Below are 24,575 nucleotides of genomic sequence, written 5' to 3' on the forward strand. Positions count from 1 at the left end.
GACGTGCCAGGTGTCAAGGCCTGACCCCCCACATGGCCCAGTGCGATCATGGGAATCCACCAAAAACCCCTTGTCAAGACTGCATATGGACTTTGCTGGCCCCTTCCATGGGCGGACTCTACTCATAATAGTGGATTCATACTCCAAGTGGTTGGAGGTGGTCCAGGTGCCCTCGCCATCGTCGCAGGCGACCATCAGGGCTCTGAGGGCCATCTTTGCGCCCTACGGTTTGCCGGAGACCATCATCACCGACAACGGCACAGCATTCACGTCCACAGTGTTCCAGGACTTCTTGGCCAGGAACCTCATCAGGCACATTCACTCTGCCCCATTTCATCCAGCCCCCAATGGCCAGGCAGAGCGGATGGTGCACACGGCAAAGGAGGCCTTGAACTGTCTGGACCCTCAGACTGGCCAAAAGACCTGGCGTGTTTCCTAATGGCCTATCGGACTACACCCACCGCCTCCACAGGTCGCAGTCCATAAGAACTCCTCATGGACCGCCGCATTAGCACCCTGCTGGACAAGCTGCTCCCTGACCGAGCCCCAGACAGGCGACCGGCACCGGAACACCTTAAAGCCCCCAGAAAGTTCTACCCAGGTGAGACAGTGTGGGCAAGGAACTATGCCCCCACTGGCCCTGCCTGGCTCCCTGGAAAGTGGACCACGTCACTGGACCGGTCTCCTATGCAGTGACCTTGGAGGGCGGACACCTCCTGAGGCGACACATCGACCAACTCCGGGGTCGCCTGCCTGCCGGGAAGCCAAGGTCAGAGGCTCCAGATCTGGACCACGCAAGTCCCCAAGAGCCTGACACAGAACAGGGTTCCGTGGAGCCTGCTTCGGCCCAGCAGGAGGAGACCCCCAACCATGCAGCTGAACCAAGGTCTCCCGGGGCCACCATACCCGCTGTCCCCAGCTCTGCCGCTGCGGAACCACTAACCGAGTCGGAACGCCCAGGCCCCTCAGAGCTCTGACGCTTGACACGAGACCGCCGCCCTCCGGCATATCTCCAGGACTATGTCACCCGATAGCTGGAGCTACGGGGGGAGGGGTGTTGTGTCTTGGGCTCAAATGGGAGAACTGTTACTTTTGGAGGGAAGCCGAACAATCCAGAGCTTGAACACCACACCAGGGTTTCAGAGAAGTCCTAAGCGTGCCCAATCAGGGGAAGGATTGAAACATATGCAGCCTATCAACATCCAGGCTCATACTGTCCCCTGATAGGCCCTTAGGGCCCTGTAAATAGCCAATCCGTGTAAATAGTTAAGGACCAATCAGAAGGGGGCAAGAACTGTATAAAAGAGAGCGGGAAGTTTGAACAGAGTTCAGTGTGTGTTCCTGAAGTAAAGCTTGCTGAAATCACTCTCCGACTCTTACTGCGCCGACCCCAGTACTTCACAATTAAGATTCAGGGGTACAACTTATTTAAAAAAGACAAATGAGAAAGACCAGATGCGTAGCAGTATATGGGAAGGAGTGTTAAGCCAAATGCCCTCAAAACGAGGTTGGGGAATTAGTTAGGTGGACACCTGGCTTAATAGGAATCTTTTTACCAAATGTATACGAGGCTCAACCATCCAGAGAGTGAATGCTCAATAAAATGGACTCTAATTTAATAAAAACCAATTGTAATTTATTGTGAAAAATAGTTCTTTCACACAAGATAAAAATAGAAAACACTCACACATTCACACAGGTCTAGGAAACACAGATAGATTGATAGGGGAACATATATGGGTAGACAAACAGGGTAATATTTACCATCGTAGTCTTCCGGGAAGGTTTCCAATGGCGACATAAGAGGACAGGGGAAATGGACCCAAAACTGTGGCCAGAATTGGGGATGGATCTAGACAGCGGACCTGGGATACTGTTAGATGCACACATGAGTGGAGTTGGGTCAGAGGTTAAATAGGCTCCCTTAGACCCTGAGGGGCTGGGAGGTCTTGGGGAGGAGCAGGGGGGAGGCTCTGTGATGACCATGAAGGCTGGACATTAGCAGAGCCAATGGCGAGTCCCTTGCTGACACCTAATTGGATGCCAGTTTTGACCAATGAAATTCACCTTAGTCCGGTGAACCTGGAAATTTCCAAGCTGCAATGTTGCCTGAGGCAGCTCCAAGGTATTAGACTGGGGTGAGAATGGGAATGGCTGGATACTTAAGTTTAAATGGGATTATCTGGGAAGCTGACAATAGGGAATCAAATACTGGCCTAGGTATCCCCGGTGTAGACAAAAGAGTTGACAATGACAGGAGATGTTCTTCTTCTTATCCCATCATCTGCTGGGCAGGATCCATTGTCTAGGGTATGGCCAGACAATCAGGAACAACAGTGGAGCTGTTAATCCATTCATGAGGCAGATGGGTTGCTTGCAGGCCAAGGGTGACACAGGGTGTGTGCGTGATCTTCCCACTAAGAAGGAATGGAGTCCAGCCTGGCAGGGTATGCTTGGATCAGGAAAGCAAGATGGATTCTGGTGGTGTTAAGCCTTTGGTTCATGGAGACAGGCTGGAAACATGGTGGCCTGGCTTCTTCCACTGCAGCGGCCAAGACTGGGTACACAAGGAGCAGAGTTCTGGCTAACACGCATCCAGAGGTGTAGAATGCAAAGCTGCCACATAAGCCTTAGAAGCTGTGGGCAAAGTCCACTTCTTAGAGCAGATGTGTGAGAGTCAAATCTCCAGGCACCCTGGCAACCATACTGATGATCACGATGTCCATATGTATGAAAAGTAGGGGGCTTTTCCTCACAGGAGGTATATACTTGTGAGGAAATATGTGACTCTGAACATGGTAGCTCAGTTGAGAGTCTCTGGGTAAAAATAAAAGGAGTAAGAAATAACAGGGATATTATTGTGGGGGTCTGCTATAGATCACCAAGCCAGGCAGAGGACTTGGATGAGATACTCCTACAACAGATTACAAAGTTTTCCAAGAGAAGGGATACAGTAATCATGGGAGATTTCAATTACCCGGATATCTGTTGGAAGTCCAACTGTGCTAAAAATTAAAAGTCAAATAGATTTCTGACTTGTCTTGCTGACAACTTCCTTTTCCAGAAAGTGAGGAAGGAAACAAGGGAATCTGCTATCTTAGATTTGATTTTCACCAATAAGGAAGAATTGATTGAAGAAGTGGAAATAGTGGGCACTCTGGGCAATAGTGACCATGTGATTTTGGAATTTACCGTCTTAGGAAAGGGAAAAGCTATACATAGTCAGACTTATAGGTTGGACTTCAGAAAGGCAAACTTCGATAAACTTAGAACTATGCTAGTGAAGGGGAGACCCCTGAATAATTATGAACACCCCTATAATAATAATAAATGAAAATATTGTTTTGTGCCTTCAAAAGAGAATGTCTGATGCAACATTTAGAGTGACTGTTAAGAGGCCCCACAAGGAGCTTCTGCTAAACTGTTAAAACCAGGCAGCCCAAATGGGTGTGAGTCACAGATGTGTATTGATGGCAGACACATTTCTATGTGAGGAGGAAACTGAAAGGAAAGGTAAATACGGTCAAAATCCTTGGGGAAGCTTGGAGACTATTTAAAACTATAATCCTAGAAGCTCAGATAAAATACATACCACAAGTTAGGAAAGGCACAAACAGGCATAAGAAAAGGTCTGCATGGTTAACAAACAAAGTAATGGAAGCTGTAAAAGGTAAGAAGAACTCCTTTAAGCGGTGGAAAACCAGTCCAAGTGAGATTAGTAAAAGGGAACACAGGCTGTGGCAAATCAAATGCAAGACTGTGATCAGGCAGGCAAAAAGGGACTATGAGGAGCATATCGCAAAAAACATAAAGACCAACAATAAAACTTTCTTCAAATATATTAGAAGTAGGAAACCAGCCAGGGAGGCAGTGGAGCCCTTGGATGACCATGTGGTAAAAGGATTACTGAAGGAAGATAGGGAAATGGCTGAGAAGCTGAATGCATTTTTGGCCTCCGTCTTCACTGTGAAAGATGCGAGCTTTGTGCCCGCCCCACAACCACTAATTTTGGAAGGGGTGTTGAAAGACCTGAGTCAGATTGAGGTGACAAAAGAGGAGGTCCTACAAATGATAGACGAATTAAAAACTAATAAATCACCGGGTCCGGATGGCATACATCCGAGAGTTCTGAAAGAACTCAAAGTTGAACTTGTGGATCTTCTAACAAAAATATGTAATCTTTCATTGAAATCTGCCTCCGTTCCTGAGGAATGGAAGGTAGCAAATGTCACTTCCATCTTTAAAAAGGGTTCCAGAGGAGATCCGTGAAATTGCAGGCCGGTCAGTCTGACTTCAATACCGGGAAAGTTGGTAGAAACCATTATCAAGGACAGAATGAGTAGGCACATTGATGAACACGGGTTATTGAGGAAGACTCAGCATGGGTTCTGTAAGGGAAGATCTTGCCTCACTAACCTGTTACATTTCTTTGAGGGGGTGAACAAACATGTGGACAAAGGAGACCCGATAGATGTTGTTTACCTTGACTTCCAGAAAGCTTTTGATAAAGTTCCTCATCAAAGGTTCCTTAGAAAACTTGAGAGTCATGGAGTAAAAGGACAGGTCCTCTTGTGGATCAAAAACTGGCTGAGTAATAGGAAGCAGAGAGTGAGTATAAATGGGCAGTCTTCGCAGTGGAGGACGGTAAGCAGTGGGGTGCCTCAGGGCTCGGTACTGGGTCCCATGCTCTTTAACTTGTTCATAAATGATTTAGAGTTTCGAGTGAGCAGTGAAGTGGCCAAATTTGCAGATGACACTAAATTGTTCAGGGTGGTGAGAACCATTGAGGATTGTGAGGAACTCTAAAGGGATCTGTTGAGGCTGGGTGAGTGGGCGTCAACATGGCAAATGCGGTTCAATGTGGCCAAGTGCAAAGTAATGCACATTGGGGCCAAGAATCCCAGCTACAAATACAAGTTGATGGGGTGTGAACTGGCAGAGATTGACGAAGAGAGAGATCTTGGGGTCGTGGTAGATAACTCACTGAAAATGTCAAGACAGTGTGCGTTTGCAATAAAAAAAGACCAACGCCATGCTGGGAATTATTAGGAAGGGAATTGAAAACAAATCAGCCAGTATCATAATGCCCCTGTATAAATCGATGGTGCGGTCTCATTTGGAGTACTGTGTGCAGTTCTGGTCGCCGCACCTCAAAAAGGATATTATAGCATTGGAGAAAGTCCATAAAGGGCAACTAGAATGATTAAAGGGTGGAACACTTTCCCTATGAAGAAAGGTTGAAACACTTGGGACTCTTTAGCTTGGAGAAACGTCGACTGCGGGGTGATATGATAGAGGTTTACAAGATTATGCATGGGATAGAGAAGGTAGAGAAAGAAGTACTTTTCTCCTTTTCTCACATATGAGAACTCGTGGACATTTATTGAAATTGCTGAGCAGTCGGGTTAGAACTGGTAAAAGGAAGTGCTTCTTCACCAAAATTGTGATTAACACATGGAATTCACTGCCATAGGAGGTGGCGGTGGCTGCAAGCATAGTCAGCTTCAATAGGGGATGGGATAAACATATGGAGCAGAGGTCCATCAGTGGCTATTAGCCACAGCTTATCGTTGGAACTCTCTGTCTGGGGCAGTGATGTTCTGTATTCTTGGTGCTTGGGGGGGGCACAGTGGGAGGGCTTCTATTGTCCTGGCCTCAGTGGTGGACCTCCTGATGGCACTTGGGTTTTTTGGCCACTGTGTGACACAGAATGTTGGACTGGATGGGCCATTGGCCTGATTGAACATGGTTTCTCATGTTCTTATGTTCTTAGGGATAAGTCAGCTCTGTTGAAGCCCAGGTTGCTGCCTGAATGCCACAAACTGTTGGCCAGCTTTCTAATATGCTTTTTTAGTAGTGGGTGCAAGGACTAAGCCCACTGCCCTGTTGGCCTCAGTCCTCCATTCCTCCACAATTACACAAGCATTCTTACCAGGAAAGGATTGGCCTCTGGAGTCAGCTGACAGAATCTCCCCATTTGTTTTTGAGACAGAGCATCAGTGACCCCGTTATCAATCCCTGGCACATGCCTGGTTTTAAACAATATATTATAACGCAGGCACCACAGGGTGAAGGCCTTCACCAGCATCATGACCCTGGGTTATTTGGGAGTGAGTTATTAACAGCTTCATTGCCAAATTGTCATGTCAAAGGTGCACAGTTTGATTAGTGAGGGCATCCACCCAAATACAAACAGCTATCAATATAGGAAAGAATTTCTGGAAAGTCAGATCGATGACCCAACCTGCCTGAACCCATTTCTCTGGCCATTCCTCAGCACACCAGTGTCCCTGAAAATAGACACCAAAACCTAAGGAAACATCAGCTTCCAACTTAAGATCCTACCTCCAAAAGGTCATTCCATTATAGGAATCAAAAAAATTCCTCCACATCAGCAGATCATCCCTTATCCCTCTAGTAACTCTAGCCCTATGATGAGGCATTTAAGTCCCTTGGTAGCCTCACTGAGCTGTCTCACAAAGGTCAAGCCTGGGGCCACAACTTTGCAAGCCCAATAACTTGCTGCAATTCTTTCAGGGACAATTTTGGCTTAGGAGATGCATGGTTAACCATCCTCTGGAGGTCGACCAGCTTCTTGTGAGGCACCCTAGATACCCGCTAAAAGGAGTCAATCTCCACACCCAATAAGGTGAAAGAAAACCCTAGGTCCCTCCATCTTCTCATGGGGAGGTGGAACCCCCAACTCCTTGCTAGCTGTAGAAAATCAGCCAACAAACAGAAACAAACCCCAGCGGCTGCAGGGTCTTCAAACAGAAAATCATCTAGAACAGGGGTGTTTAACTCATTTGTCATGAGGACCGGATCTGACATAAATGAGACCTTGTCGGTCCAGGCCATGTTTGTCTTGAAATGTAATGCCAAGTAGCAGAGATATCAACTTTATAAAGAACACAAACGCAAATATTTTTTAGAGACTTAAAACATGCTTAAGAGATTATGACTCTTGCAATTTTGTTTTTTATCTCTGATAATTGACATCTCTTGTTTTGAATTATTGCATCAAAATCTGAAGACAATGTCTGTACTGTAGCAATCTTGAGTATGTGTCAAGCATGGTAGAATTCTGTTGGTAACTGAATGTTTTAGGGTCCTCTGTAAAGCTGGCCTGTGAAATATCATGGAGGACCAATGTCTATTAACTCTGTTATTCTTTCCCCCCTCCACAAAACCGAACTCGATTACTTGGGTTTCAGGGTGTCTGGGCAGGGACTGGCTATGGACCCAAGTAAGGTTCAGGCGGTACTAGATTGGGCTCCCCCGAGGAAACGTAGACGGCTCCAATCGTTCCTCGGGTTTGCAAATTTCTACCGTACCTTCATACCAGGGTTTGCGCAGATAATGTTGCCCCTCACTGAGTTATTGAAGACAAAGGGGAAGGGTCCAGACTCCAAAAAACCGGGAGCAAAGCTAAATTGGACGCCTAAATGTCAAGAAGTGTTCAATAAGCTTAAAAGGCTGTTCACAAGCGAGCCAGTCTTGAGTCACTCCAATGAATTAAAGCCTTTCATTGTGCAATGTGATGCTTCCGACGTCGCTGTCGGAGCCATCATCATGCAAAGGGACGAGGAGGGGAGGCTGAAACCCTGTGCCTATATTTCTAAGAAATTTTCCCAGGAGCAGAGAAATTGGTTGGTGTGGGATAAAGAGGCTTTAAAAACATGGAGGTCATGACTGGAAGGCGCAAAGCTGCCATTTGAAATTTGGACCGACCACAACAATTTGGAGGCACTCACCGGCCGCTGTAAACTCACTGAAAAGCAAATTAGGTGGGCGGGGTTCTTCTCTAAATTCAATTTTGTACTGAAGCACATCCCGGGGACAAAAAATTTCTTGGCAGACGCTCTTTAGCACCTCCCTCAGCACAATAGTCAGAAAGAGGAGGTAGTGGACTTCCTGATCTTCCCCTCCCAAGTAGCCACCATGGTAACCACATGGTCCAAATCAAGGCAGAATCTGCAGATGGAGAAGTGTGTGTGTGTGGGGGGAATGGCTGGCCACTGAGACCAAAAAGGAAGGGGAAGACCGGCCGGGTGAAGTGCAAAAGGGAGAGGATGGGTTTTGGTATAAAGATGGCAAACTCTATGTCCCTAAGAGCCTCCACTCAGAGGTCTTGCTATTTTGCCATTCCAACAAACTGGCTGGACACTTTGGGTATGTGAAGACACTGCACCTAATTAACAGGCAGTTCTGGTGGCCCTCTATGAAAAAGGACGTTTCTGAGTTTGTGGCTTCTTGCCCTATTTGTTAATGGCTAAGAGAAGAGGGGGAAAGCCCCCTGGGTTGTTAAAGCCTCTAGAAACAGCTACACGTCCTTGGTCCGTAGTGTCAATGGATTTCATAGTCGAACTACCAGTCTCGCAGGGAAAGACCGTAATTCTGGTAGTAGTGGACACCTTTTCCAAACAGGCGCACTTCATGCCTTGTGTGTAATTGCCAACTGCTAAGAGGCTAGCTTATTTGTTCTTCCACCATATTGTGAAACTCCACTCATTTCCCAATAAGATCATTAGTGACAGAGGCCCACAGTTCATTGCCAACTTCTGGCGGGAGTTTTGCAAACTGATGGGTATAGAACAGGGGTTGAGCTCAGCGTACCATCCACAGATGGACAGACAAACGGAACGGATGAATGTGCTTTTAGAACAGTATTTACGGTGTATGTGAACCACCAACAATCTAATTGGGTGGACCTCTTGCCGTTTGCCGAATATGGTTACAACAACAGTGTGCATAGCTCAACCAAAGCTTTCCCGTTTCAGATTGTGAATGAATACAAAGGCAAGCCTGTCCCATTGTTGCTGGGGGAAGAGCGGGCCAAGACCCCACCTCCTTTGAACAGTGGTGGGGCAAATTGGAGGGCAGATGGAAGGGAATCCAAGAGAATCTAGAACTGGCCAAGGAAGCTTATAAAAAACAATATGATAAATCCTATGTGCCCGTGTGGGATTTCAAAGTGGGTGATTCTGTGTTTGTGTCAACAAAAACCTTCCGCTGAATCAGCCTTCAAAGACGTTGGCTTATAGATTTCTGGGTCCATTCAAAATCAAAAGGGTAATCAATAAAGTGACAGTAGAAGTGGAGTTATCCAAGATGTTTAGTAAAATACACTCTGACTTTCATTGCAGTCTTTTGCGAAGAGACCCGGGTGGTACTGCTTGGCACCCTCGTCCACCAGCTCCACAATCTATCCAGATTGGGAATCAGAGTCATCATGAAGTAGAAGAAATTTTAGATGCTAAAGTGAAACGTGGAGTGTTGTACTATCTGATTAAGTGGAAACATTTCCCTGCCAGCCAAAATGAATGGGCAGCAGAACAAAATGTCTTAGCCCCTGATTTAGTAAACAAGTTTTATAAAGCATTCCCTCAGAAACCCTGACGATGTTAAGGGGGGGGCAGTATGTCAAGCATGGTAGAATTCTGTTGGTAATTGATTGTTTTAGGGACCTCCATAAAGCTGGCCGGTGAAATATCATGGAGGACCAAGGTCTATTAACTCTGTTATTCTTTCCCCCTCCCCCTTCTTGCTTTATTGCTTGCAAAATAGAAGTAGAGAGAGAGAAATGAAACTAACTTGAGAAAGAGTAATTAGCACCTTCCTATACATTCCTGTTAGGGAGTATGGCACATCAGGGGAAAGCAAGGACGGAGTCCTGATAACGCCATGATAATGTAGACATTTATGATAGTTTATGTGTGAGAGCGCATCCCTCACCCCCACCTTTTGGAATCCTTTTGAAGTATGCCTTAAAAGTATTGTATCAATGTATCTTTAGCATCACTCTCAAGAATCTGTTGCACTGAAAGTATCGGTCTATCAATAAACGTAGTTTTTTATCAAACCTGACTCATCATTGAAACCGCATGCTTGACAGTATGCTGTTCAAGTGTGTATAAGTTGCAAACCTACTTTTGATCTACAGAAATCTCATGGTCAATGCTTTGAGCCTAAGACCCAGAGGAAAATACAAAATGGCAGGGCATTGTGAGCTTTTGTACATAAGTTGCTTCATGTGCTGGTCAGCCAATGGAGAAAATATAGGCTTTGCTCTGTAACTTGATTGAGCAAAGCTAGCAAAGCAAGCTGTGATGCAGAAGGAAGCAGACAACAGTAAGTTGCTCATGGGCCTGATAGGTGCCCTCCAGGGGCCTAATCCAGCCCACGGGCCACATGTTTGATTCCTCTGATCTAAATAATGTGCAGTACTATATAGTCCAGTGTGCATCTGCAAGGCCCATTCCAAAAATTTATTTCAATTTATATCCCACCCTCCCTGCAAGTTGCCTCAGCATGGATTACATCAGATAATAAAAATACATAATAATTAGATTAAAACTGAAATTGATTAAAACTGTCATTGATCAAAACAGTAGATTAAAACTGAAATTGGTCCCCCAAATGAAAAGCCAGCAGGTCAAAATCATCAGGGTGTACCAGAAGCAACTGGAAGGCTGATTTGATGCCACACTTGGCCAATTCAGCCCCCTGACCACACAGATATATCATGCTAATAGCCTCATCAATTTAAGTATACCTAACAGTGCACAGCTCATCAGGTACCGCATCATTCACCAAGTTTCCAGATGGATACAAAGGATGGTGAATGAGATTATACTCACCTGGTGCCTTCTTGGGTACTACTCCTAATGGGGACACCCTAAGATTGGGAACTCAGGGGAGGGGAGGAAAAGGGCTTAATACCCAGCCTTCCCTACATTCCTTGTATATTTTATTTCTAACCAGGGCTATTTTTGTAGGAAAAGCCCAGCAGGAACTCATGTGCACATTAGGTCACACCCCCTGATGTCACCATTGTTTCACACAGGGCTTTTTTTTTGTAGAAAAAGCCCAGTAGGAACTCGTTTGTATATTAGGCCACACCCCCTGACTGGGGGGTGGAATGCAGCTGGAACTGCATTCCTGTGTGTTCCTGCTCAAAAAAGCCCTGTCTCTAGCCATGCGCCCTATCCCTCTAACTAAAGGCAAGTTGGACACCTTTCCCCCATACACGTGAAAACTAAATTTAAACCATTAGGGTTTGTAGAGTCTTTCGGGATCAAGTGCCGTGTTCTACTGGAGAAAGTTTTCCTTCCAGACGTTTCGTTCTCAGCTGCGGAGAACATCCTCAGTGGCGTTGAGCCGGAGCAGGCGCTCAGACCTTCTTGGCTGCTGTGCATTGAGTGGGGCCAGGGCTGGTTGTTCTGAGACTTCCTGCAATTTATAGTCTGTAGGGTGTTTTGCAGAGCTGGGTACCAAGATTGGTGGATGAAAATACCTTCTTCCTTTCTGTTAAAATTGTGCTGGTGATCTTAGTGCTGTATCTTCGAAGGTTTCCATGTAAAAGTTAGCGATGACAGAAACCCTTGTTCAACTACAACACATCTTTCCTGATGACATTACTGCCCTATTCCACCACGTGCTCACCACTACCTACTTCCAATGGAACAATAACTTTTATGAACAGATCGATGGAGTTGCCATGGGAAGCCCCCTTAGCCCTGTCATCGCTAACTTTTACATGGAAGCCTTCGAAGATACAGCACTAAGATCTGCCCTCCTAAAACCACGTTGCTGGCTCCGATATGTGGATGATGTTTTTGCCATCTGGAGTCATGGAGAGGCTGCTTTGAATAACTTTCTCCTTCATCTGAATTCAGTCCATCCTCGTATCCAGTTCACCGTGGAGAAAGAAAACAATGGTCAACTTGCCTTTCTTGACGTTCTCATTACCAGGAAAGATGACGGAAAACTCGGCCACACTGTATTCAGGAAACCCACACACACCAATCACTATCTAAATAAGAATTCCAATCATCATCCTCGCCAAAAATGTACAGTTGTTAAAACCCTCATTCACCGTGCATCACGCATCTGTAAACCAAGCCAACTCCAACAGGAATTACACCACCTCAAACAGTCACTGCAGGCCAATGGATACTCCCAACAAGAAATTAGAAGAGCCCTCCATCCCAGGAGACCATCCACACCAAATCCCGAGCCGCACACAAATGTGGGTACAGCCTTCCTGCCCTAAATAAAATATGTCACCGACCGCATTGGCAAAATTCTCAAACGCCATAATGTTGACACAGTCCAAGCCCACACAACAGATCCGCAACATGCTGCGCTTGGCCAAAGATATGAGAGATCCACTTTCAACCCCTGGAGTCTACAAAATACCCTGCTCCTGTGGTGCAGTCTACATTGGCACTACCCAATGCAGTATCAACACCCATCTCACCGAACACAAGAGACACTGTCGCTTGTTTCAGCCAGAAAAATCAGCTGTAGCTGAACATGCACTTCAAGAAGGAGACCACGCCATCCACTTTGAAAGAACTGAAGTCCTTTCTACGGTCTCACATTATCATACCCACCTGAACAGAGAAGCTATTGAGATTTACAAACACCAGCACAATTTTAACAGAAAGGAAGAAGGTATTTTCATCCACCAATCTTGGTACCCAGCTCTGCAAAACACCCTACAGATTACAAATTGCAGAAAGTCTCAGAACAACCAGCAAATTCCACAGAACAATCAGCACAGTCAACAACCATCTTCCTTATCTTCAAACCCCTTCCAACCCTCCCAGCAATTAACACAGAACAATGGTCACATTCAACAGCCAGTTTCCTTATCACTACCCTTCCAGGAAGCCCCACCAAACAATGGGCACATCCACAAACCAATTGCCCTTTCATCACACCCCCTCCAGCCTAGAAATAGCAGCTCTCCAGCAGCCCTGGCCCCACTCAATGCACAGCAGCCAAGATGGTCTGAGCGCCTGCTCCGGCTGCAACGCCACTGAGGATGTTCTCCGCAGCTGAGAACGAAACGTCTGGAAGGAAAACTTTCTCTAGTAGAACACGGCACTTGATCCCGAAAGACTCTACAAACCCTAATGATGTTACCAGCCGTGAAAACCTGAAATCTTTGATAAATTTAAACCATCTAACAAGTATGCTGTATCCCTTACTCTAGGTTAATAACACAGCCAATGCTCCAGCTAAACTCTATGAATTAATAATTTTTTAAATAATTTTTTTTATTTATACCCCGCCCTCCCCGCCGAGGAAGGACTAGGTTCCCTTCTTGAGTGATGTGGGAACTCTGACCCCCACCCCTGGCATTTGCCACCTTTGCCATCCTTGCACCCTGAATTAATTTTGGTTTAGGACAGGAGGAAAAACATGAGAACCTGAACAGAGCAAGGATTAATGATGAAAATTGCATGCTCCCTGGAAGAAAACCCCCAGCACAAAGGGCATGTCGAGACACCTTTCCAGATTGAGGTTGAGAAACTATGGAACTTGCCTGACAACATGTGCTCTATCTGATCACTCCTCAAATGTAGGCCTCACAGGTACCATGAGCTGCATTCACAATTGTAGATGAATATGGTCCCACCTCAAAGCAAGGTTCATAGCAGCATGCATGAGGAAAGCCTCATCATAGTGCACCCAGGCTGGACCATTAAAATCAGTATAACCCTTGTAAATTATGTCTGTGTACTGAAGCATGGGCAGTACCCATTATGGTTGTGCCCTAACCACTAAATGTATAAATGAAGAAGCCTGGATATCAATTTGTCCAAGTACTCTTTGGATCATGATCATGGGATTTTATTTCATGATTGTGAAAACTGTTCCTTGACACACAGAGCTCACCAAATACTGGTGAAAGTATACCTTTGTGCCTGTCATAGGGGAAAATGGATGAAAGTAATGTGCTTTTAAATTTTATAATTAGGGAATAGGACAGTATATCAAAGCGGAGCTAGTACTTGTCCATCCCTTGCTATGTACAGTGCACAGATCCTACTAGTGAGTTTTCTTACCTGCTTAGTACCTGTAGTGTTTGTTTAGTGTTTCTGAGTGGTCAGGCTGTCATACACTATTTTGTTTAATCCTTAAAACAACACTGTAAGGTGGGTCATTGTTATTTCACCATATGGGAGTAGGGTAGAGCTGATGGCTTGCCTGAGATATATTGAGCTGCCAATGGAGGTGAGATTCGAACTTTGGTCATTTTGATTCATAGTTCATTCTCTTTCCCTTTTAATAGGTTTTAGGCATTTACAAAGAGACTCAAATTCTAAGACTGCATCAAAAATATATGTGAAAAGGAATTGTCTACTGGAGAGGAGGAAGGGAGATAGCATCTCAACTTGGCACAAATAATACCTTGGTTCTTTTAATGGATCACACAAATATGTAATCAGGAATAAGTTTTAAAATGCATGCTGCTTTTAGTAAGTAGAAATGAAAATGTTTTGGAATGGCATTGTCCTGTTTTTGGTAAACTTTGCTTTTAATTGAATTACGGCGCACTGCATCACTGTATTGTGGAGCTATACCATCTTGCTCATATCACCTTGCTGAACTAACTTACTGCACTTACTGAATGTTGAATTTGTTTTTTATTATGATTTTATTGTTATTTTAATTTAAATTGTACTCCACTCTGAGCCCCCCCCCCCAAAGGGAGAAGGGACGGAATAGAAATAAACTAATAATAATAATAATAATAAATTAGTAACATAGCTAGTCTTGGATTCACTTTGCTCCAACGTGCTTAATTTCTTACATAACCTAAAACTAATTTTTGAAAATGAACAGAGAAGCTGAGAAGAACCAAAACAAATCAACTTAAAAATAAAAATGCTCTGAATCTTTGCTTTAATGTCAGTTACATTTTTAAAAAATTGTATAAAAAGAAACAATATGTTCAATTGAATTTATTAGGAAAGTTTCATTTAAAAGACTATTGAGAAAATTCTAAACAATTTTATCTCACACAATATTTAAAAATAATATTTAACGTGTCCCTTCCGTTATCATTACCTTGAATTTCCAGTACACTCTCTTAAAACTCGATAATGAAAGTTATTTCTTTTTAAGCATCTATGGAACCTTAAAGCTTGTCTGGAGGTGAGATTTAGTTTAATCCTTTGAGCATTTAAGAAGTATCCCAGAAACATTTACTAAAAAAGTGACAAGATTAGCAGTTGAAAGTTTATTGACAGGATGTATAATTGAAAAGTGTGTGTATGAAAGGTTTTAATGATTTTTGATATAGTGGCAGTTGTAAATGCGGCAATTATACCCGTCTATTCAAATATCAAAGGATTATGTGAAGTCATTTTTGTTAATAGGTTATAATACAATATCACTGCTGTAAGCCAAAATGTCCTCAAAACGAGGTTGGGGAATTGTCAGGTGGGCACCTGGCTTAGTCAGGATCTTTTACCTGTGTATACAGGATTCCACGTCCAGAAAGTAATGCTTAAAAATATTAGAGATCTAATTAAGTAAAAACAATTAAAATTTATTAAGATAAATATAGGCTTCCATACAAGATAAAATACTCATAAAATCATACACACAGTCCTAAGAAAAATAGATAGAGAGATAGGGGAACACAAGGGTAGACGAACAGGGTGATATTTACCGATCGTAGTCTTCAAGGAAGGCTCCAATGGCGACGAGCGAGGAAGTGGGAGAGGGGACCCGAAACTTGGCCTTAGAATCGGGGATGGATCTAGGCAGTGGAAATTGGGATATTGCTAGGCGCACACCTGTGGGTAGCTAGTCCACAGATTATAAGGACTCTCTTGAGCCCTTAGGGGATGGGAGGTATGAGGGAGGAGGAAGGTGGTCAGCTGATGCATGACCTCCCAAAAAGGGGAGGTTTCGCAGTGACCATAAGGGCTGGACTCCTGCGACAACCAATAGAAAGTTCATTGGTGTCACCTAATATAGTTCCCATATTTTCTGAGAATTGTGATAGCTGTAAAATTTTATTGACAAATAAAGACAACTCTCCAAAGATGAGTTCATTTAAATAAGAACACATTTGCCATTGGAATTTCAAAGAAATTAACTTTGCTTTTTAAAACTTACATTTCATTAGTGTTTGGCCCAGGCTTGTGTTCGTTCATTTGGAGCAAGCCTCATTCAAATCATGGAGGATTATTTCCAAGGAAATTTGCCTTGGATTGCAGTCTGTAAAAAACAAAAAAACAAAACAAAAGCCTTAAACCAGTAGATACACGATAGTAAAATGATTATAGCAGATACCTGGCATCAGGAATAGTATCTGGTAGCTGCGAATAGAACCTTGCTCATTTTATATACCACCCAAAATTTCAAGTAGTAATTACAAGCTGGGGAATCTGCAGGGCTAGGGTGTGTGTGTAAAATTGGGGATTCTCCCATGTTTGTAGAAGAATCTCCCCTTCCGTACATGGACCCATTGTGCAGATTTTTTTTTTTTATGGACATGCTTGGGTGGGAGAGGTTTGGCATTAGATACAGGATATATCTAAAAGTATCTGTGAAAGCAGCAAGATAGCTTGAATATATTTAATAAATAACATCAATTTAGAAAGTATGATGAAATCAATCTCTGTCATTCTTGTTCTTCTCCCAATAGCCATATCTGCGTCTGAGAAGCTGTTAGGGCAAAAAACATCTTTTATGTTCTATGATCTTCAAGCTGTGTTGGGACATGCCTGTTTGCTGCCTACAATGTACATCTAAGGAGAGCATTCTGCTCAATGTAGCATTTTGGAACTTTTAAAAATAAAGCTTAAGTAATTAAAATTAGCTTTTAAATGGGCAGAAATAATGTAAGTACAATGCCATGCATATAAATACCAAACACATATAATAAGTGGATTTAATTGGGTGTCTGGAGTGCATAGTCTAATCTGATAGTAATAGAACAGTGTGTTCTTGCTCTGAATACTAATTACATTTTTCACTTTTTGGGCTTTTCCATTGTGTTCTATGTAAGACTATAGTTTGTTGAAGTAAAATGTGCAGTGGCTTCAGTATTCCACAGGGTGTCATGAGGTAGTTATGTGAACCTTTATTAACGCTGTAGAAAGAAAGGGACATGCTGCCTTTTCCTTTGAACCACCAACTAGTACCAAATTTGGAATACATACACTAGAACATAATACATTCTTAAATTCCAGGCATGTATATTTTTTCAGTATTTCCATAAAATATAAACACATTAGCAAAAACTACAGGTACTTTTTCAGAGGGGCACAATCCAAAGAATATATTTTTGTACCATTTACCTATTTCTAAAATGCAATAAGTGATTGTATAATATCAAATCTGTGGGTGTCAAATGACTCTTTAGATTAAGGTTGGGATTTGTGTGTGTGTGAATGGGGGGGGGGGATGCTTTAAACAGCCTAACTTTCTCACTTATTTGGTTGTCTTCCTCTTTTTTCCTTCTCAATACCAGTCTCACAATGGTTTGCTGTAGCAGGGCATGACCAAACTTCTTCAGATGATCTCATGACTATATTATATAAATAAATAAGTGACATGGCAACAGGAAAAAAAGGAACTGAAATGAAAAGTTATTTGGTTGCATCTTCCATACACTGCCCAGATTTGGTACAAGGTGGAACAGTATTTTTCTCCTGAATGCTGGTTCTTTTGATCTTTCCTCACAACTTTTTAATACTGTGCGACCAACATTTGCAAGTGTTATATAATCTGATTACCAAGACATAGGTTTTCACATGTAAGTAGGTTGAGTGTGTTCTGTGTGTGTGCATGCGCACACCAGCTTTTAAAGATGATTTGTGTGTGCCATGGCCTTTTCATGATTTTAGACTGTTGCTACTGAGAGTCAGTTTGGTGTAGTGGTTAAGTGTGTGGACTCTTATCTGGGAGAACCGGGTTTGATTCCCCTCTCCTCCACTTGCACCTGCTGGAATGGCCTTGGGTTAGCCATAGCTCTCATAGGAGTTGTCCTTGAAAGGGCAGCTGGTGCAAGAGCTCTCTCAGCCCCACCTACCTCACAGGGTGTCTGTTGTGTGTGTGTGTGTGTGGGGGGGGGAAGGTAAAGAAGATTGTGACTGATTTGAGAATCTGAGATTCAGAGTATAGGACGGGATATAAATTCAACATCATCATCATCATCTTCTTGTTCTTGTTCTTCTTCCATGGAACACTTTTAATTTCTCTTTTAAATGCTTTGATCTGATGTTCTTGCTTTCTATGATTTTAAATGCTGCAGTTAGTTGAACATTTCTGTTTGTAACTAATACTGGTTTTGTTTTTTATTATTTTAATTTTGCTGTAATATTATATGCCATTTAAACAACCTACTTGCTTGAGAGTACAGATGAAACATTATCCAAATAAATAGGCACTGTGATAAAGAGTATTCATTTCTGGTTATGTGCTATCATGTGTAATGTAACCTACTGTACGTATAGGTTATGTAGGGCTTTGAGAAAGTAAATATTGTGAAGAGTGATATATCTTTATCTCACATGGGTAATTGCAAGTTGATTTTATTAAACAGTATCAAATAATGGTTTATTTTGTTTCCCATTCCAGCCTTTTCATTTAAAATAAAAAGCAAACAATTATTATATCTTTCCCAAGTAAAGTAAGCCAGTTAGAGCTTAACTATGACCCTTGTGTCAGAGAAAATCTGGTGTAACCAGGGCTTTTTTGGATAGAAAAAGCCTAGCAGGAACTCATTTGTATATTATGTCACACCCTCTGACACCAAGCCAGCCTAAACTGCATTCCTGCTCAAAAATAAAAGCCCTGGGTACAATGATCCCAGCACAAGAAGTGCAAAAGGATATCTTGTTCCTAAACTTAACATTATAAACTGATTTGTTGCCTGCACTGAACCATCCGTGCTGCTGAGGATGCAATTAATGAAGCTCTGGCTATCCTGAGTGGCAGAACCCTGCCATGGAAGCCCAGAGAGATGGATGTTGACTGATAATGGCATTTTCACCCACTTTGGAAAGCTTCTTTAAGTGGTTATCCAAAGACAGCATTGCATCTAAAAAAAGTGTTAGTGGACAAAGGAATGTTCATGTAGCAGCACAAGATTCTCTTTGAATTACTGCATACAATACGGTTGGCTGATGGTTCAATTCTAATGTTATAATTGTAGTACTGTTATGTATCCTCCAGTGAGTTATATACAGTCATGGGTCAGCAATTCTCTTTGACCATTTACATTGACAAAACTGGGCAGTCTCTATTAATAATATAAATGAACATAAACCAGAGATTGCAATCAATACCGATTTCAGACTATGGTATCTTTACTAATAATTTAATACATTTATATTTTAAATTTTATTTATGATTTATGAATGGCAAAGCAGGGTAGAATTCTAATTTCAATTATAACTTTCAGATGCCAGAAAGATATGGAAGAAATCTGCAATGGGAAGAAGCAAACAGCCAGCAATCAAATACATATGTCTTGATTTGTTTTTCCCAGTACAATTTGAGAACATGTCTCTTCTGAAATGCATAAACTTTTTAATTGTTTTTAAAGATTGAAAATCTTCAGGAACAACTTAGAGATAAAGACAAGCAGCTGACCAACCTGAAAGATAGAGTGAAATCATTACAGACTGATTCCAGTAACACTGACACTGCTTTAGCAACATTGGAGGAAGCTCTATCTGAGAAGGTAGGATCTGGCATTTAAAAATTTTTGCTTTAAAAGGTGTACTTCAGATATTTGAAATTTTGACTCTTGTGCACAAACAACTTATCGTGAGTCATCTATTCATGGGGGTGGCAACAATGACACTGGATAAAATACTCAGTAAGTCCCAGCTCCAGCTTTGCTCAGTAAGAATATATCTATACAGCTAAGCTTAACAGATCCCATTTACCAAAATATCCAGATACTTCTGTACGTATCTTGACATAGAAAATAATACTGGGAGTTAAGCTATGTTGTACCTTCATTCAAACCAACCCCGCAGCTTCAGTTTTGTTGAGTTGAATGCGGTTGATATAAAGCTTTCTGTCACTGTAGTTTAGTTCCTGCTTGCTTTTGTGATAAAAATGCATGTAGATTAGGGCTATAAGGGAATAGATAAATGCACTAGGAAGGCTTGCCAATGCAAATAAGGCTAGAAAATATTCATTGTTAGGATTTCATCATATTGGCGGTTAATCAATGAAAACATAGTATATTAGGCTTTCTGATATGCGTTTTCAATATTTAATGGAGATTACATTCAATTAATCTTTATTTTACACTGGGAAATGTTATTTAGCCTTTAATGGATACAAAATTAAAAGTATAATCAAAAGCTCAAATGTTTTAATGAGACTAGAAGTATATCATTAGGGTAATGGTAAGGATCAACTGAACCTTCAAGTTTAACAAAAGATTTTTTAAATAAAATACGGTTTAATAAATATTCTGTAAAACACAGACACACAGATTTTTTTGCGGGGGGGGGGGGCTTTTCTCCCTTCCAGTTATTGGAGATCAATTAATGTATTATTTTCTCAATTTATGTTTCTCTTAATGCTATTTATAGATCTAATATAATCAAAAGAGATCACTGGAATGCTAAGGCAAGGGGAGTTCTTATTTAAAATAGTACTCATGATTTCCACTTCTAAAAATTGCTTTTAGAAATGCAGTAGCTAATAATACCTGTTCTATAACAACATTCTCATTTCAAGATCATTGGTCTTTGAGCTGATTATTTTTCTATGTCAAAAAGGTCCAAATGTATATGCTTGGAAAATCCCTTGACTGAGACCTTATTACTTGGTTAAATAAATGTCTTAACTTGAATGTTAAAAATTTCATAATAATATTAAACATTAGTTATATATTTGTACATTTAACACAATACATGGCTTTTGCCATAGTACTGATCAAACAGAAAGCACTTTCATGTGATGTACTATATCATATTACAGGAATAAAGAGCAAAGCTTCTTAGAGAAACACAAATATTTGCACTCTGTTAAGTCAGTCTGCTGCTACCATTCAAAATGAGGCACACATTTACACCTGACTACACCTCATATTTGGCTTATGTGAGAGAAACTTTTGCTGGTCCCTCCCACCCACATAATAGGTTGATGTCTTAAGACTGGACATCAGCATAATAATGATAATGACAAATCCAGTAGGAAATGGAGTGGGGTGGTAGTGGAAATTGCACTGGAAGCCTTGCAGTGCAATCCTAAATACAGTTTCTGAGAGCAATTTCCCACTGAATACATGGGACTCACTTCAGAGTAGACCTGTTTAGGATTACATTGGGATTTCCTGGAAGATCCACTGATGGTGAATTTGCTCTTGAGGGCTCTTGAGGACCTATTTGGGTGGAAGGAAAGCACAGAAGCGCTTTAACAAAAATTAAGTTTTAAAAATGGTTTACTGTGTGGTAGAGGGCTGTAATACGAAAAAGGCAGAAGCACATGTTAATGGTGCGCCGGTGTAACCTACCAAATGCAGCCTCAATAGCTTTGCATAGTAGCCTATTAGGGTTTGGTAAATCACTTGTTTTTGATGCTTGCCTGGAACTAAAAAAGCAGGAGGTGGGATGAAGTTCCCCAAATGCCTGGCAGGTTAGGAATACTGTTTGGTAAGCTAAGTTGAGCTTAGTGGGTCTGAAATATGTTTCTGGAGCTGTTAACACAGTTCTTTAAAATCGCTGCTGAGAGTAAACTTAGTTTCTTCTGAATTGTAATATACACATTTTTGAAGCTGCTGGTTCAAGTTATAAAGATTAGTTTATATTTTCACTTTTTAGGAGAGAATTATAGAGCGATTAAAGGAGCAGAGGGAGAGAGATGACCGTGAAAGGCTTGAAGAAATTGAATCCTTTAAAAAAGAAAACAAAGATCTGAAGGAAAAAGTTAATGCTTTGCAAGCAGAGTTGACAGAAAAAGAGGTCAGTATTTGCGATTAGTTAAATGTTTATATTGCTGTGATTCAAGGTATGGTGTAGAGTTTTACAGTAAGGGAGAATGGTTGAAAACCAGTGGATTTAAAATATCTCTCCCAAACAGTGTGGTATACTGTTCAGAGTGTCAATCTAGGATCTGAGAGACCTGGGTTCAGATCCCTACTCTGCCATGGAAACTTGCTGTATGGCCTTAGGATCATCACTCCTTCAGCCAAACCTACCTCAAAGGGTTGTTGAGAGGATAAAATGGAGGATAAGAGAATATTGTAAGCTACATTGTGTTTCTATCAGGGGAAATGTGGGGTATAAATGAACAATTTCTCTACATAGTTTTATAAATTTTAAATTGATGTTTGATGGGGTCATCTTGAGTCACATGTGATTCTTCTTCTTCTTCTTATCAGTGGTTATTACCAGTGTTTATTATCTGTACATTTCTGAGAACAAGTTTGGTGTAATGGTTAAGTGCATGGACTCTAATCTGGAAGAACCAGGTTTCATTCCTCACTCCTCCACACGCAGCCACTGATGTGACCTTAGGTCAGCCACAAGTTCTTGACAGATCTGTTCTCTCAAAAGCAGTTCTCTGAAAGCTCTCTCACAGGGTGACTGCTGTGGGGAGAGGAAGGGAAACAAGATTGTAAACTGCTCTGAGGCTCCAAGTGAAGGGTGGGGTATGAATCCAGTCTTTCCCTCTCCCTCTCTCTCTCTCCCTCCCCCCTGTTATTTTATCCAGTTTGAATGGTTGTATAGTTATGAGCCAGGAAGTCAGTGATTTAGATGATTTAAAATTGCCTTTAAAATACTGAGATAATATGTTCAAAGTTCTTTGAAGACTCAACAGTATTATATGAAGGATGATGATGACTGATGATGATTGATGATGATGATGCCACAACATTTTTCTAGTGAGCTGTCCTGCCATAGGTTTTCAGTACTGTTAACAATGGAAAAAACACTGAGTAAACAATTACTTACCTAGCTGTCATACAGTATATTAAAACCAGTGATATGCATTTAATGGAAATTTATGTAAATTGCTATACACTACTGTGCTCAGAAATTCAATCTATACATTCATAATTTCTTACAACATTTACCATACAATACATTTCTGTATAGACTTGCAGCTAAAAGCCAATATTTTTAAACAATTAAGAAGCACTTCAGCGTTCTCCCAGCACAAATAAATAATTAAATGGAAAAACAATTTGTCAAGAGATGCTCAAATGCTCTCCTCGCAATGCAAGTGTGATGAGATGGAGATAACGAACTCCTGGAGAGTCCGGTGTAAAGCAGCCCATCAGCGCTCTCATCACAGTCCAAAAATGTAACTTGATGGGAGAAATGATTTGCTCTTGAAGAATCTGGTATTACATGCCCCCGAATAAACAACGTGTTTTGATATCTCTTCTTCAAAATCAATCAGATTATTTCCAATTTTACTATGTGGAACCATGTTCAAAATGCAGTTTTTATAAACATACCAACTACCTTCTCTCTAGTCTTCATGACATGAGAAGTAGGGTTCCGATAGCCTTCTGAGAACTGGTATATCCTGAAAACATTGTCCTACTGGATTTGTTTTGACCCCTATGAAACTATGATGAGAGCTCTGAATCTTGATGAAGTAGCAGCAAGATTGTGTAGTATTTATCTGATGCCCCAAGGTGGCAGGTGGAAGCCCCAGCAGATAAAATTAAATGGCAAGTTGAACAAATATTACTGTAAGTACTGTTATTTTTACCTTTGAAGAATGATAATCTGAATAGTATACTATTTACTTTGTATTTACTTTGTAATGTATGTAACAAAATTATAGATTCTTATCTGCAAATTAGGGCTGATGAAATTAGATCAAATACAGAGGTCTCAATAACTTTATTGAGATAAATTTATTTTGTTGCCTAGTGAAATATTTTGTTTTAAAAGGAAAAGAGAAAAAGAAGGGCATTTTGTAATTTGTCCAACATTCTATAGTTGCTTCACACTATTTGTTAAGTTATAAAATAAAATAGGCTAGGATCCAGATATCTTGGATGTTACTGAGGGTCAAGAAAGGGGTTTGCTTTTGCGCTTAATACCCTTGACATTTTATTTTTTTAAAAAAAATATAGCCGATTTTTCTCTTCTATAATCATATCCTGATGTGATATAGGGAAATATTCTATGTAAAAAAAATCTTGTCACAAGAAACATGAAATTACTACTTTTTGATGTTTCTTTTCCCACTTTTCCAGTAACAGGTAGTGTAGGGTAATATAATATGCCACCAGTCATAATTATTCTGTGTGTTCCATGCTTCTTACAGCTAGTTATATGGAGCATTGGCAAGAAAATGCACAAAAAAATGGCATTCCTGTCAAATTAAGTGCATTGTGCAAAAACTTTCCATGACTACTCACACTAAGATTATAGAATCAATTGATGAGAAGCTGTCCATTGTTGGCCTGATCTTGAAGAACCAGATTTCTGAATATTCTGTGGTCTGCTTTTTCAGGATATATGAACACTGCAAAAAATGAAATAGTTTAGATGAACTTTCAAGTCTGTAGGACTTTATTTATTTATTTGAACCATTTATTTGATTTATAAACCACTCTCCCCTTGAAGGACTCAGGGCGATGTACACCGCAGTTAAAACATACAATAAATAAAAACATCATAATGATCAATCAATTAACAGAATTTTTAAATACAGAATTTAGACTGTATTAAAATACAGTCTAAATTCAATGGTGTTCAGTTTATATTTCTCTCCCTCCATGGGGAGCAGATCATGGGTCGGATTTGATGAAGGCCTTGTTGTCCTCAACC

At 41.3% G+C, this 24,575-nt stretch overlaps 1 protein-coding gene across 11 annotated transcripts in view; it reads left to right on the plus strand.

Moving 5' to 3' along the window:
* The window catches only part of ERC2 (ELKS/RAB6-interacting/CAST family member 2), a 1,199,719-nt gene that overhangs the window by 533,057 nt on the left and 642,087 nt on the right, over positions 1–24,575 (plus strand). For all 11 annotated transcript variants that reach the window (XM_060239766.1, XM_060239767.1, XM_060239773.1 and 8 more), the window contains 2 exons: positions 19,364–19,501; positions 21,603–21,743. In XM_060239766.1, coding sequence (XP_060095749.1) covers positions 19,364–19,501; positions 21,603–21,743 — 279 coding nt within the window. The remainder of the gene's footprint in view (positions 1–19,363; positions 19,502–21,602; positions 21,744–24,575) is intronic.

The sequence above is a fragment of the Heteronotia binoei genome, chromosome 5 (genome assembly GCF_032191835.1).
Source record: "Heteronotia binoei isolate CCM8104 ecotype False Entrance Well chromosome 5, APGP_CSIRO_Hbin_v1, whole genome shotgun sequence".
Classification (NCBI taxonomy): Eukaryota; Metazoa; Chordata; class Lepidosauria; order Squamata; family Gekkonidae; genus Heteronotia; species Heteronotia binoei.